This window comes from Rhinopithecus roxellana, chromosome 1 (genome assembly GCF_007565055.1).
Source record: "Rhinopithecus roxellana isolate Shanxi Qingling chromosome 1, ASM756505v1, whole genome shotgun sequence".
Taxonomy (NCBI): Eukaryota; Metazoa; Chordata; class Mammalia; order Primates; family Cercopithecidae; genus Rhinopithecus; species Rhinopithecus roxellana.
This window is the reverse complement of record NC_044549.1, coordinates 165,995,186-166,011,226: the sequence shown is the minus strand read 5'-3', so window position 1 is coordinate 166,011,226 and position 16,041 is coordinate 165,995,186. Positions and strand designations below refer to the sequence as shown.

Sequence of the window (16,041 nt, the reverse complement as noted above, 5' to 3'; positions counted from 1 at the left end):
CTTACTTGGCAGATGACGGTATTTAGGGCAAATGTTGACTGTGTTTCACCCCATGTACCACTGAGTCGGGGTCTGTTCCCTTGTATGGTTTCAAAGGCTGCAAATAAATGGAGCAGCAAGACCTGAACATGTGTCATGGCACATGTCATCAAAAGATAGTCTTTCAAATGGAAATATATTTTGACTTAAAAATACATAGCATTTGTAAAACCAAGCATAACAGAATATGTGAGTACTTTCTACTCTGCTTCCTCAGCGAAGCAAACTCCTGTCAGCATGCTTACTATAAATAATTGCAAACCAACCTCAATCTTAAAACATTTATTTCACCTATATTGAGAAAAATGAGAAGATGAAAATTTTAGTTTCCTGAAAGCTTCTTTTTTCTGATCACATTTTCAGTACACTTTGTCTCATGCATCTTAAACATCATTTGGCAATTCTGTGTTTCTTTTCTGGAAGTAAATAAACCTTCCAGCACAAGCAAAGAGAAAAATAAAACATAACAAGTCTGGCCCTCCAAGGTGACACGCTTTAACACCCACAGCAGCCAGCTCATTCTCACAGGCTCTACTAATGGCAGCTGCATTCCACTTCCTAAAATATGGAAATTTGGTACACTTAGTTTTAAATTAATGCTGCAGGGTTTTAATTTAACTGTAATCCCTCTTAAAGATAAGAGACTAATGGACATATTTACATTATATCAATAGAGATAGACACTGAAAAATATTTCAGCACTATTATATTTAAAATATTTTTTAAAGAATGACATCAAATCTCTATGGATTATCTTTTCGGTCATAAAATCATTTTATATTCACTGAAAATAATGGGAGTACATCAATGCCCTAACCACACAATTGCTTTAGTGAAGAGAAACTAGACTAGGCTAGTTTCTTCCTCTGAAGGCTGCTCACTGCTTCTTCCTCTGAAGGCTGCTAGCCTCACCAGTATGCCACCAACCTGTGCTGCTTCTTTATTTGAAACTAGGAAAATACTGCTTCACTTAAAGCTAAATGGCCTTAAAATCTGGAAGTAGGCAGGGCGTGGTGGCTCGTGCCTATTATCCCAGCACTTTGGGAGGCCGAGGAGGGTGGATCACAAGGTCAAGAGATTGAGACCATCCTGGCCAACATGGTGAAACCCCGTCTCTACTAAAATACAAAAACTGACTGGGCGTGGTGGCTGTAGTCCCAGCTGCTCGGGAGGTTGAGGCAAGAGAATCACTTGAACCCAGGAGGCAGAGGTTGCAGTGAGCCGAGATCATGCCACTGTACTCCAGCCTGGTGACAGAGTAAGACTCCATCTCAAAAAAAAAAAAAAAAAAAAATCTGGAAGTAATTCTTTATTTGTATAACTCCTAAGGAGAACTCTGATAAATATTAATAAGATTGAGTAAAATAACACTGAGGGGAAGGACAGGGAAGGACAAAACAAAGGTTTGCTTATTTTTGTAAAACAAAGTAACTTTTTCTAGGGAGTCCTATATGACTTGAATGAAGTCATATATACATATATATAGAAATATATATATTTATTAGAGAGTCAACATGAAAATGGGATGTTTTAAGTCAAATGTGTAAACTTAGAATGTAACTAGCCTGCCCATTTTGGATTAAAAGGTAAATCGACGATATGCTTTTATCTCTTCTAAATCTCAAACCCTACTAAAATGGAAAAAAAAGAAAAAGCTGTGAGAGGGGATATTCTTTGGAAAGTTACTAACCCACAGGAACAATGAGAATGGGCTTGGCAACAACAGAGGATGGGATATTCCAATAAACGTGTGGCAGATGGAAAGTAGATAGAAGATGGTGTGAGACTCAGCAGAGCAAAAGTGCCCCCCATGTGTCTGAGGAGGAAGGCTGAGGGGAGCCCATTTACCCTGCAGAGCCAGGGTGCCATCCAAGGGAGAAGAGAAGCAGAAAGCTCAATACATAGAATTGGGAAAAAGTTCCCAGGTGCCCTCCCACATACACACAGCCAGTAAATCAAGCACCCTCTGCCACTAACAGAAAATATTCATTTTTCAAAGAAATAAACCAGCAAGGAACCAAGCAGAGCAGAATTCAACAAACATCTATAAACTGAATGTGGTTCCCTGAGTCCTGTGTGTCGATGCTGCTCCCAGAATGCCAGCAAACAGGTGCACATACCCCCAGGCAAGATACTCAAAGAGTATTCTCTAGAAAAATAAAAGTTTAGATACTGATTTTGGAGTCTTCAAAGGAAAATTTCCATTTTACTATAAGGAAGAGCACCAGACGACAGCCTCAACTGGAACTCACAGTGCTTCCAACAGCTTTTTTCATGACTTCCTCAGAATTATTAAAGACCAGCACAGGGTCACAAGACAGTTGAGAAAAGCCCCCAGCCAGAAAGAGAGATAAGACTAAGCAGGAATAAAATGTGTATATATACTCCTGCTTAGTGTTATATATGTATGTATACGTATGTATGGTGTATGTGGGTGTGTGTGGGTGTGTGTGTGTGTATATATATATATATATATATTCAGAAGATACAGAAACAATTCAGGATGCTGAGAAAAAAAAGTCTATATTACCCTGAGAAAGAATAAAAACAGGGTTCCATAAAAATAAAACAAAAATAAGATAAAATTTTTTGAAATTAAAATATGATAATATAAATTTAATATGCAATGGAATGGGAAAGAAAGTTGAAGAAAGAACTCAATTACAACAAAGAGACAAACAGTTAAGATAATTATTTTTAAAATTAGGAGACCATTTTGTACATATGGTATCTAAGACTAAAAAGAACTCTAAAAATCAAAACAGAGAGAGCAGAGGGGAGAAGAGTAGTGAAGAAATAATGCAAGGAAACTTCCCAGGACTTAAATTTTAAGTCTCCAGATTGAAGAGCACACCTAACTACAGACACATTGGATGTTAAAGACTCATCCAAAGCAGCGGATAAAGGGAACATTCTGAAATTTTCCAGAGTGATAAAATACTTCATGTATCAAGAAATAGGCATCAGAAGAACATCGGATTTCCTGACAGCAAAACTAGATACTAAAAGACTGGAGAAATGCCTTTAAAACTTGAGAGAACAAGGACTTTCCTCTGAGAATACATACACCAAGCCAAACTACCAGTCCAATAAGAGGGTTCCATAAAAACATTTGTATAGCAAGTGAACATCCAAAAAACATAACGCCCAAAGCACTCTTTCTTAGAAAAGTACCAGAAGACATGCTCAGCAGAGCAGGGGAGTTTACAAAGAAAAAGACACAGAACATAAGAAACAGAGTCTACAATTGGAAGACCAATAAACAATAGTTCCATGACAATGGCTGTGCAGCAGGCCTAAAGTGAAACCCAGAGTACACTGCAACAAGCAGCTGCAGGAACAAGGAGTTCAGGAAAACAAAAGTGGGAGTACTTGTCAGGTTTGACCATGTGGAAATAGTACTGAGAGGGCTTTATAATTCTTCTGGAAGATTTGGGGAAAAGCAAAAAATAGGTACAAAGAAAACTAGGAACACAAACAAAAAAGAAGGCAATCATTAACTCTAAGAAAAACAAAACGATCTATGAGAAAGGATAGGTAATCAACATCTAACAGTAATTACACAGTGATAATAATGTGAACATTGAATATTGACTTAACATAAAATTCTGCTGTAACTGTACTGGCAAGATGGTAGATGGGGAAGAAGAAAGAAAACTAAATTCTCACCCATTACAATAGAAAATCAAATACCATATAAGAAAAAGAATAAAAAGTGGAGAAGTAGCTGTTTTGTGCAAAAAGAACTAAGGGTTTCAAAGGGGTGGGGCATAAAACTGTTTTTCTCTATAAGCTTTTTATTTTGTAAACTATTTTAATGTGTGATAATGACTAAAGAAAGCAAATATAAGTTTAGAAAAAAATAAACCAGGCTACTGCAATAAAAGATTAAGCTTAGTACATTTAAATGTAATGAAAGGAAATGATTACAGCTAATCTTTGTAAGAAAATAAAATGCAGAGTTGGCTATTAATCAGAAAATATGCCCTGAACAGCCATTTAAGGAGGATTAAACATGTTTGCTCTGTTGTATACATACATAACTGTGTTATATATGTATATATATATACTATTTGTTATAAAATTAAAACATAATTTATAATAATCTTTATTAACTTGTAAATTGACTTACCAGCATATAAATAAATTGCAAAAAATTTTCAGGAAATATAAGTTCAGTTTATAAAAAGAGAAAATATAAAAAGCCTAAGGTAAATAAAGGTATAATTAATTTCAAATGATTAAGCAAATGTGTGTCCAAGATAAAGATTCAAGTTATTTTGTCCCTTTTTTAATTTCACAATGCATTGGCTTGGAAATATTCAGGTAGCTCTGTATTGAAGGTTATCTAGAGTTTCTGTTGTAGGTTGTTTTTTTATTTTTCAACAAATATATTAATATACAAATATATTAATATTAATATATTAAGATGATGTTCTACTTATAAAAATCTGGATGGTACATCTTATCGTTCCTGAACACATGTTGTTCTCGCAAATGTGTACATTTGGAATTGCCTTCATGAGTACTTAAATTCTAAAACTAAGGGACTCAGCTTTAGATGCTGTCATATGTTGTCATATGACATCGATGATGTCTCCATATCAATAACATTGATGGCAGTAGTCTCCAGCACTGAGTTTCTAAGGCAACTCAATGGGGTGGAGGGCAGCAAAAGTATTAAGACCTCTATTTTTATTTTTAAACGTATCCCTTTATGTTTTATTTCTGTAGACTTTGTTATTTACTACAGAATCTTTGCTCAGTAATATATATGTATAGAATTTATAAATTAGCCTATGTATATTGGCAGTGTATTCTTAAAAAATTTTTACTGCTGGGATGTTATGATGAAAAATATTTGGAGACTGCTGGTTTAGGAAGGTGTCTCCCTAATTGTAGTTAGTGAACCATTAAAGTCCATGAGGGTAACACAAGCGTTCATGAGGCAGGCAGGAGAAAGCCAGTATGTCATCCTAAGTTACAAACTTAATTTTAAGTTATGATTAAGAATTTAACAACTGGGAGGAGAAAATAAACCTTCTCATTTGCAAAATTTTATCCAACATCAGGCCTACCTGCTACAGATAAAAAAAATTGTAACAAAACTCTATGTTGAAATATACAAATGGCTAGAGGTTTTATAGCCCTCCATATGTACATCTGTCACTCATAAGGCACAGACTATGGTAAAATGGTTCAAAACAATGTGCTCATGTGGTGGTCATAAAAGCTTTTGTTGATGAGGCAGTGTTCTGCAGTAAGAAAAAACCTGAAAACCATTGATTTTGGAATTAAATACTTATGTATTCTAAGAGTAGTTCATTCTCTCATATGGGCAAAATACAGCTCAGTCATTTAGAACTACACTAGTCACTGTCCAACATGGTAGCCATTCATCACATAGGGATGTCTACATTAAAATTTCATAAAATTCGGTCGGGCATGGGGGCTCACGCCTGTAATCGCAGCACTTTGGGAGGACGAGGCGGGTGGATCACACAAGGCCAGGAGTTCGAGACCAGCCTGGCCAACATGGTGAAACCCTGTCTCTACTAAAAATACAAAAACTAGGTGGGCTTGGTGGAAGGTGCCCGTAATCCCAGCTACTGGGGATGCTGAGGCACAAGAGTCACTGGAAACCCGGGAGGTGGAACGTGCAGTGAGCTGAAATAGCACCACTGCACTCCAGCCTGGGCAACAGAGCAAGACTGTGTCTCAAAAAAAAAAAAAGAAAGTAAAGGAAAAACAATTAATTAAAGATATATTTCCTCAGTCACACTCATCACATTTCAAGTGCTCAATAACCACATGTGGCTAGTGGCTACGGGACTGGACAGCACAGACAAAGAACATTCCCATGAGTGCCAAAAGTTCTATTGGACACTACTGCTCTAGAATAGTATTCAGGGATTCTTTAGTGAAAAGGTTTAAAATCTTTATACTTACTAACTGTTACTTTGTCCTTATCCCCCAACATAATGTTGTTTGGTGTCAGATCTCTATGGACAATCCTCTTCTCCTTGTGTAAGTATCGAAGAGCTAAGCACAGCTTGAAACAATGAATAGAAAACAAATTTTATTTCCCCCAACATACCTATAGCCAATGATGACTACTGCACATGTCTTTAAGAAGTCAGCTCAGAACTTTACTGTTTTAAGAAAAATTTAATGAAGATAAAAACATACCTGTATAAATATTTTCCATAGTCTTTCTTCAGTAAAATGGTGATGTTTTTCCTTCAAAGAACTGAAATGCTCTCCAAGCGGGGCTCCTTCTATAAGCTCCATAACTATGTACAACCTATCATCTATATAAATATCACAAAAGGTCATAGACATTTAAACTCAATACAGATATTTTGAAAAACTTGACAAATGAGAGTTCAAGCTTCCCAATGTCTGTGCGGGACACTAACACTAAAGAATTAGGGATGACAGTGTTAAATATGGATCCACTCAGCCCTGGAAGAGGTGGGGGCGGGGTGGCCTTAGGGAAACAGGGGCCCAGCAACAGTATCTTCTGGCTATAGGCAACCCCTTAGCATAAGTTTACACTGGCAAATATTATCATTTTCTATGTATGCCAGGATGTGGAATGATTGAAAGGTGCCACCGAGAACAAGCAAATGACCTCCAGTCATGGAGGATTCCCTGAAGAACCTATAAGCCCATCCTTCCTCCTAATAGTCTAAAATTTACCCTCAGATCAAGTCAAGACATTCAGAAAATTGCATTTTCAACTGTATTAGTTCATAGTCTGAAAGATTTACCTTACAGAATTTTACACCGGAATAATGCCATGGTCTTGCAATGACACAGTTGAAAATAATACACATGATAGGAATTTCTGTTATGCCTTTCAAAAGCAAAAAAAAAAAAAAAAAAAAAAAATGGACTTCTCCAGGTTTTATCTTATGGATACAGAGAACTTCATGACTGACTGTATTTGTCTTTTTGCTTTGGATGCCAAGAAACAAAGGAGTAAATTCTACTTCCTCCTCTAAAACCAATAGGGTTTACTAACAATGGGATGTGATATGTGTCTTTTGAAACTTTGGCATGTATACAAAATATGTGTGTAGAAAATGTTCACAAAAATGGAATCATACATGTTCTGCAATTTATGCTTTTTTTCATTAAGCAGCCTTATATTTCAGTGCACACAGATCCACACCATTCTTTCTGCTGGTTGTATGGTATTGCACAATACGGGTATACCGTAACTTATTTAATCATTCTCCTACAGATAGACATTTATATTGTTTCCAATTTTTCATAATTTCAAGAAATATTCATTTATGTACCAATACTACCTCTAGCTTTATTTTTAATTTTCTCATCCTTCATTCCTCTTTATTGCAATTTCTTAATCTATTATATCATATTTTATATATTTTTAAGCCATTTCCAATTCTTCCTCTTTTTTATTTTTATATTTTTCTTTTTGAGGCGGAGTCTTGCTCTGTTGCAAAGCTGAAATGCAGTGGCGCGATCTCGGCCCAATGCAACCTCTGCCTCCCGGGTTCAAGCAATTCTCCTGCCTCAGCCTTCCAAGTAGCTGGGATTACAAGCGCCTACCACCACGCCCAGCTTTTTTTTTTTCTTTTTTTTTTTTTTTTTTTTTTTTTTTGTATTTTTAGTAGAGACAGGGTTTCACCGTATTGGCTAGGCTGGTTTCAAACCCCGGACCTCAAATAATTCACCCGCTTCAGCCTCCGAAAGTGCTAGGATTATAGGCGTGAGCCACTGCGCCCGGCCGCCATTTCCAGTTCTTTTTGGAAGCTGTCAGGTAGTAAAAAACGTTTTTATTTTTTATATTAAGACAAGTTACGTCACTTCAGTACAAGTCAGAAGCCAACCTTTTTTGAAGGGATATGCACTAAATTATAGAAAATTATTTTAACATCAAGAACAAATGGCTAAGGGGACAGGATTTACTGCACGAGTTTTAGCACTGAGTTTTTCTGAGTCATCTAGGGGAAGGGAGATGGGTAAAATCTCCCATCTCTCTGCTGTCCCAAATGCCAATGTACACACACAAAAGGTTTTCTTAAATAGCAATAGCACCGATAAAGAGGTAGTTCGGAAGCCCCAATCATTGCCTTGTATCTCTTTAAATCATTCTTCAAGTGGAGAATTATTTCGACATTTCATATGTGACACATATCATTAAAGCTTATCAATACTTGTATCATTTCTGTCATGGGTCCTATTTAAAACAAACAAACAAAAAAAGTGGCTGAGTTTAGCTTTATCTGTGTTTTGGTTCTAGTTCAGCATTCCATCATACCTGCAGAAAGCAAGCCTGCCTACCTGCAGAATCAGTCTGGGCTCCATCGCCACCTTGTGGCATTTACCTGAACTTCAGGTAAAAGAAATCTCAAAGACCTAGCTCTCTCCAACTTATTTTGGGGATGGAAAATGACACCGGAGTCAACAAAAGCAACTTTCTTTTCTTTTCTTAAGGAAACCACCATCCATTAGTTTTCTTTTTTCTTCATCCTATTAAGTGATTTTTTTGTATATGAGAATAGCAATAACTATTTTCATTTGTTCATGTGTTTTTCACACGGGGAGCTAAGTATTTTATAACTATCTTCAGGTCACTGACTAGGTCACTGCTTCACTAGTCAAAAAAGTGATGCTTAAGAGCATCTACTGTCATATTAACAAAAAAAGGTCAATAAAATAGTTGATAAGATTTCTTTTGTGACATTCTAATATAAAAATATGTGACAAAAATGTTTCCTTATTTAGAAATATCATGAAAACTCATACTTACTTTCCAGAAATGTTTTGTAATAACGTACAACGTTAGGATGATAAAGCTATAAGAAAATAAATAACAAACATGTATTGCACTGCTTCAAAATACAAGTTTTTTCACTGACTACTTAGTTGGACTTCATATTTGAAAACTACAAAGAAATTATATTTATTTACAAAGCTAAGCATTTCAAGATATCATTGAACTGAGATTGTTGTGATTTTTAAAAACTTGTTGCTTATAAACTGATCTGAAAATAGCAATCCCATATAGCTTTATTAAATGAAATTAAAAACATTCTATCACCTAACTTTACTATCTAACTTAACCAAGAGAACTATAGAGGTAGAAGGAATCTTAAGAATTCCTTTACCATGCCTTGTCACAAACCCACACACAGACTGTATAAAGGAGAAAAGTGAAATGAGGTAACTTCTGTTGACTACAAATATTCATTGTTCTTTACCTCTCTCTACCATATAAATATTTATGTAAAGTTTGTGTCTATTTACACTATTTCTGTCTTTCTATGCTCTCCAAAATGATTAGTAGGAAAAAGGCATAATCTAAGAGTTAACTCATTTAAAATCATAATAACAGTTGACAAGGACTTCCTACTTAACCAAGCTTTAGTCAGACTCCTCTGAGTCCTCTTCATGACTAGGCCTCATCCTTGGTTTGTCAGTTTTAGCAACTTATATCCTGCTAAGTCAGTTTATGGAAAAATTTCCCACCCTTGACATCCAATTAAGTTTCTCATCCACTCACCCTTGATATCTAACCAAGTTCCTCTTAGCAAACTTCCATCCACTGACCCCCTTCACCCTGACCATTGGCTCTGAGTCCCGAGCTGTCCGTTCCTTGAATTCAGAGTTGGGTTCAATCTCTCTCCTCTATTACAATAGTTTGACTTCTATTGCCATAGTATTGAATAACGTCTTCCTCACCATTTTTAAAAAGTGTCTGGTGAAATTTCTCTTTGATATAAGTTAAGAATGTTAGTGGAATTTCTAATTTTTTAATTAAAAAAGATCATTTTCTAGAAGAATGCTAATATTTTTGTAGTTTTTGCTTATAATTTGAGTTTCTAGATAAAATCTGTCTTAGAACAGTCACCATCACATCAACAAATGGCTTGCTTGCATCTCTTTTTGGTCTTTCTGCAAGTCTTTTTGCAGGAAGATTGCTAGCTGTCCACCAAAAACCTGCTGTCTCATTGCAGTGCAGTTGTAGCTGGACATGGCTTCCCAGTTAGAGAAGACTTCTCAGCCTCCCTTGAAGCTGGGGGTGAGGCTACCACTCAGTTCTGACCTGTGGAATATGAGAGGAAGCATGTGTGCTTCCTGTGTGAACTCTAAACCTTGGGAATAGCCCTCCATGCTCTTCCTCATCCCACCTTGGATGTGAGCATGGCTATGGCAGTTTCAACCACACAGATGAAGACAATGCACTAGGAGGTAACAGCACAAGAAGAGAGAAAAAAGCCTGCATCCCCAAATGATCGCATGGAGCAGAGAACACCTCCAACATGGTTTACTCACTTTGGGATTGTTCCGTGAAAGGGAAATAACCCACTGTACTGTGTGTCCTCTTTTTAAGCACCTGCATTTGGGATCCTCTTTGTTAATGCAGGTTAATCTTAATTTACTCTCCCATTCTAGCCCCATTTGTTTTGCTTCTGCCTGCCACTACCTCCTCCTTTAAGGACTCAATGTTATCATCCTTTCCATCAGTTTGATCCTCTAGTGAGAGAGCAATTTTGAGTCACCTCAAAGCCCAAGCATAGGCCTCCTATGTAACCCTAGTCTAACAGTTTCTTTTCTTAGGAAACATGCTAAAACAAATAATCTACTTCATCAACTAGCAAGCGGCCAGCAGATCTTAAACAATATGTGACCAGGTAACCAACCAGAACCATATTCTGGACCTGGCTCACCCGTAAGGACTAAAACCATATTTGGGTCCAGATGAAAACACTGGACTGGCTTAGTTCAAAAGCCCTGTTCTAGCCTTTTGCTACAATGAAAGAGCACACTGTGGAAGGCTAGATGACCACACAAACACACAAACTACACATGAACAAACTTTTTAAAGTCTGGTCTATTAGTAATAAAATCAACTATAAAATAAACAATTAATGATAATATTTACTATAATGTATACACTGGAGTAGAACTATCGATTTCTATGAATAAAGGTCTCCATGTTCATGGAATTTGTTACATCCCAACACAGATGCTATGCAAATGTGACTAGTGGAGGACTAAAGCAGCGAAGCTGACAGTGCACCACAGGAATTATAAATGAACAGTATTCATAATGAATGTGCAAACAAGGAAGGCTGAAAAAGAAACCAATGTGTTCTTGGATCACACAAAGAAATCCCATTTCTCTTTGAAATGTTTATTCTTCCTCCTCAAACAAACTTTCATATGAGTGTTAATTGAGCTGTTACATTATGTCAGAGTATTCTGCTCATGCCAATAAATAATAACCCATCTTGAAAATCTACATTCTAGATTTTATAAGCCATATTTGAGGAATGTTAACAGCTCGGTTCCATTTGGCAAAAGTCAAGAAACAGTAATATTTCTATGTATGTAACTAAGTAACCAAATATCCTAAAATATAATGAGAAAATAATAGATATGCTCACAATGAAAAGGATTTCTCATATATGATGCATTCTGTACTGTAAATACAATTGTTTTGCATCCATGACCCTGATATAAACTCCAGACAGTGTTTTATGCTTCAGTGTCAAGCCTTAGGGAAAAAGCTGGCAAAAATATCACTGCTTCAATGTCAATTATTTCATATGGAACTAGTTCATGAGCATCATAGACAAGAGCACCACAACTCAACTTTCTTGCAATGACATATATTTAAGAAAAACATCTTCAGAAACAAGAAAAACATTTACCTGCTCTTTAATTATTGTTAATTCAGAAACAATATTCCTTACGCTGCTGTCTCGATCTTTCTTATCCTTTCCAAATGCTGGGTTATGTAAATTGACCTCTTTCATTGCTAAAAGATTTTGACCACTACGCTTTCTAACCTAAAATAAAGAACAACAACAACAACAACAACAACAAAAGGAACAGGGTAAAGAAGGAGAAGGTAGAAAGGGGAAGAAAGAGATAGACTAACAAAGTCACATGAGTAACTAAGTCATATAAATAAGTCACAGAGCATTTAAAGTTCCAGCTGTATTTACATTAAGCTCAGCTCAAAACACTGGTATCCCCTGGGTCAATCTGCAATATTTAGTAGCATTTTACAATTTAGAGATTGCATCATGCATTGGGAGAAGTTTTTTTGAATACTTTTGTGAGAGATTAATGACGCCTTTTGTCTTAAAAAGTCAGTGGCCGATTTCTAGAGCTTACAGCTAAAACAATATTAGTGTGGCTATCTCTGTTTGACAAAAACAGTCATTCTAATTTTCATATCTATTTGTTTGCTATTTTTCAATGACAAGAGTTCCAATTCAATTGAATATCAGTGTGCAAGTGTGACATCCTGTTTGGTTGGGAGTATCAGAAATGTTCCCCAAGGGGAAAGTCACCTTGTAAACACAGCCAAAAGCTCCACTTCCAAGATGATCCAAAATCGCATAGTTGCCTATATATTTCGAAGGAGCTTTGTTCTGATTAATGCTTTCAATATTTTCAGCAATTTGCTTCAGTTCATCCTCCTAATCAAAATATAAAAAGGAAATGGGTTTCTGTGATAAATTCCATCCTGACTACATAGCAGCCTGCCAGAATATTGAAAACTCAGGACTTACCACTAATAAATTCAACTTGGATACCAATTCTTCATAAGCACTGATATCACGTACATAATGTCCTATGTCAATGAAGATCTCAAACAAGTCTGTGGGGAAAAGTCTACAGAGAAAATTACACACACCGTACAACTTGGACACAGTTGATCATTACTTCCCTTTTTATTTATTTATTTATTTATTTATTTTTTGAGACGGAGTCTCGCTCTGTCGCCCAGGCTGGAGTGCAGTGGCGCGATCTCGGCTCACTGCAAGCTCCGCCTCCTGGGTTCACGCCATTCTCCCGCCTCAGCCTCCCAAGTAGCTGGAACTACAGGCGCCCGCCACCACGCCCGGCAAGTTTTTTGTATTTTTAGTAGAGACGGGTTTTCACCATGTTAGCCAGAATGGTCTCGATCTGCTGACTTCGTGATCCGCCCGTCTTGGCCTCCCAATCCCTTGCTGGGGTTACAGGCGTGAGCCACCGTGCCCGGCCCATTACTTCCCTTTTGAAGGCAGCTCGCTCACTGATTAATTACACGAAACAAATTTAACTTCTTTTGGTTATCAACAAAGTTGGGGAAACAATATTCCCCAACTTACCTTAAAAAAATACACTATTTACAGTTTTTGTGGGGTAAGAAAAAAAAATGGAGAAGAAAGTTCTAGAGATCTGCTGTACAACCTTGTGCTTACAGTTAACAACACTGTACACTTAAAATTTTAAGAAGGTAGATGGCATGTTAATATTTTTATCATAATTTAAAATTAGGTATGATACAGATTATACAAAAATCTTATTTGTAAGATATTTGGGGGTATAGGTATTGAATATATTAGAAGGAAACATTCATTGGGTGTTTTTTGGGGGAGTGCAGAGCACTTTCACAAATGTCATTTGACTCAGATTTTAGTAAGAAGTAAATACTAATCCAACTTTTAAATTAAAGTTCCATGAAAATAAAAATACTGGTATGAAAAATAAAACAAATAAGGAGATTCATTCATCATTCCCAAGACACTGGTTTCAAGAGCTTTTAAAATATTTGAGTTCACTAAAAGGGATGGTTTAGAGCTTTGAAATGAAAGAGCATAAAGAATAAGTAGCTGGGTGCAATGGCTGACGCCTGTAATCCCAACGCTTTGGGAGGCCGAGGTGGGTGGATCACCTGAGGTCAGGAGTTCAAGACCAGCCTGGCCAACATGGTGAAAACCCGCCTCTACTGAAAATACAAAAATTAGCCAGGTGTGGTGGTGCATGCCTGTAGTCCCAGCTACTTAGGAGGCTGAGGCAGGAGAAGCAACAGAATGAGGCTCTGTCAAAAAAAAAAAAGAACTAATTTTACTTTATTTTCCTCTAAATTCAAGCATCGTATAAAAATAAAGTAACAATATAAAATACTCCATGCTTTCTGTACTTGATGTCAGCCAAAAGGCCAAAAAGTGATGCTCCATACTTTCTGAACAAAAAACACTATATTAACTCAATATTTTATGCCTATTCTGCCTTATTAACAAAATGTTAATGAAAACTTGGGCCTATGATTTTGGCTAACCCACCCAACTAAATGGTGTGCAGAACACCACTGAGGGAATCAGTGTTTGCTTCCCAAAATGGTGACCTTTTGGTCAGGCTCACCAATGCAGTATCTTGACGCCAGAATATACAGTCTCCCCTTCAAATGAGCTCCTACACTATCAAAGACACACAGAAAAATAGTTTGTTTTCCCTTTGATTAAATTCCCTTTGACTAAAGGGAAATTACCAGATCAATTTTCAAATTTCTAGCTGGAAAAAAACAAGCTCATATTTTAATACCATTTTTTAAAAATGTCAATATCTTTAATTATCAAAAAGAAAACTAAAATTATAGCAGTCACATGTAATTAAGGGGAGTTGTATTGATATGGTGATTTATGCTCTTGCATCATCATTCTGTTAATATTCAGTGTGGCTGGATACTGAATCACTACAATAACTCACTTATATCTGTGAAATAAGAAATCTGAAGACACATGGTTTGCATACTGATGCGTTATTTTCCTCCTGTTGCATCTAAGCCAAGTATGTGAAAACAGTTCAATCTAATGAGCTCCTAAATCTAATGATCACTTATATTTCTCTAACCTCATACCTTTTAAAGAGTGGTCTGTTTCTTTCCATACTGAAGAGAAATCTCAAGGCTCTGAAAGCGTAACACTAGAAAACAAAAGGATATGTGATTCTTAAATGGTAGCTCAGCAAATGAAAACATTTTCAGGAAAGAATTAACAGGAAGTAAACATTAACATGACTTTATTGTAAGTGGCTGGTCCAAGTTGGAGCCAAAGCTTATAATTGAAAACAAAAAACACCAACACCTGGGGTCATTCCCGTATTTACAAAGGGTTTATGTTGTAGAATGCTGGGAATATCGGCCTTGCTTCCCTTGGTACTCGTCATTAATTTCTTTCTAGAAAGTACAAAATGAGTACAGAGACAAGAAATAAAATTCCAATGCTGAGAAAACCAAATGTCTAAAGATTTCCAGGAGCTCAAGGTTTATTTTGTTTCCAGCCTGCTATGTATACCTCAATATTTATATGGTTTCTGTGAGAAAATAAACACTAGAAATGATGACATATAAAAATAGTCACAGGCACACTGGACTCAAACTTGACAAATTGGTCTCCTGAGTAAAGAGTCTTAAGCATTCCCCAAATAGAACAATCTATAGTAACTCCCTAGAATGCTCAGAAAGAGGCCTGTGAGGCTTTAGCTAGGAAAAATAAACATCTGACATTTTGCAGAACTGAGAAAAAAGAGTGTGCCCAGCCTGCAGCTGTGCCTGCACAATAGGCCACCATTGGAGTGATCAGGGTCTGCTGAATCAAATCTGGGATCAATTCCTAAAATCAGTGATCTGAATACAGAAGTGTCCCAAACAAATTGCCCAGAGAGGTGGGGCCAGCAACAAAATGACATGAAGGAGCCAGGTGAGAGCAGTGGAGACTGTGAGAAAGGGAGAGCATGCGTACTCCTCAAAAGCCCTTCATCTAGAATTCTAAAAAACCCTCTACTGGCTTAACAAAATGTATCTTCAGGATGGGTTTGTCTTCATCTGTTTACCAGCACAGTGTCATATATCTGTGATGCACTGAAGAAATCGTCCCATGCCTGCACCTTCCCATTGGTAGCTCTCCAAAAACCCCTGCTCGCCAGCACAGAGACACCCCCAAAGAGTCTGCTGGGTTTGGCCATCATTTTGGATGATAACTCTTAAATCAGATTGGAGACAAAGGTTGTTTCTTTCTTCCTTTTCAAAATGACTTGGGGGAAAAAGAAAAGATGAGCTACAACTATTGCAAAGACTAACTTTAAATCAGATTTTGACATTAGGGACACTGCCCCCCGCCCCCACTCTGCCAATACCCACTCCTCAAAAATGAACATAGAACCCTGCATAACTGTTCCCCTTTC

General features: G+C 36.8%; 1 protein-coding gene across 1 annotated transcript in view; it reads right to left on the bottom strand.

Moving 5' to 3' along the window:
- The window catches only part of NEK10 (NIMA related kinase 10), a 280,588-nt gene that overhangs the window by 187,117 nt on the left and 77,430 nt on the right, over window positions 1-16,041 (bottom strand). The window contains exons 16-22 of the mRNA XM_030933079.1: window positions 14,717-14,781; window positions 12,603-12,705; window positions 12,381-12,509; window positions 11,733-11,870; window positions 8,825-8,870; window positions 6,229-6,350; window positions 5,989-6,091 (exon numbers count right to left, since the gene is read on the bottom strand). Coding sequence (XP_030788939.1) covers window positions 5,989-6,091; window positions 6,229-6,350; window positions 8,825-8,870; window positions 11,733-11,870; window positions 12,381-12,509; window positions 12,603-12,705; window positions 14,717-14,781 — 706 coding nt within the window. The remainder of the gene's footprint in view (window positions 1-5,988; window positions 6,092-6,228; window positions 6,351-8,824; window positions 8,871-11,732; window positions 11,871-12,380; window positions 12,510-12,602; window positions 12,706-14,716; window positions 14,782-16,041) is intronic.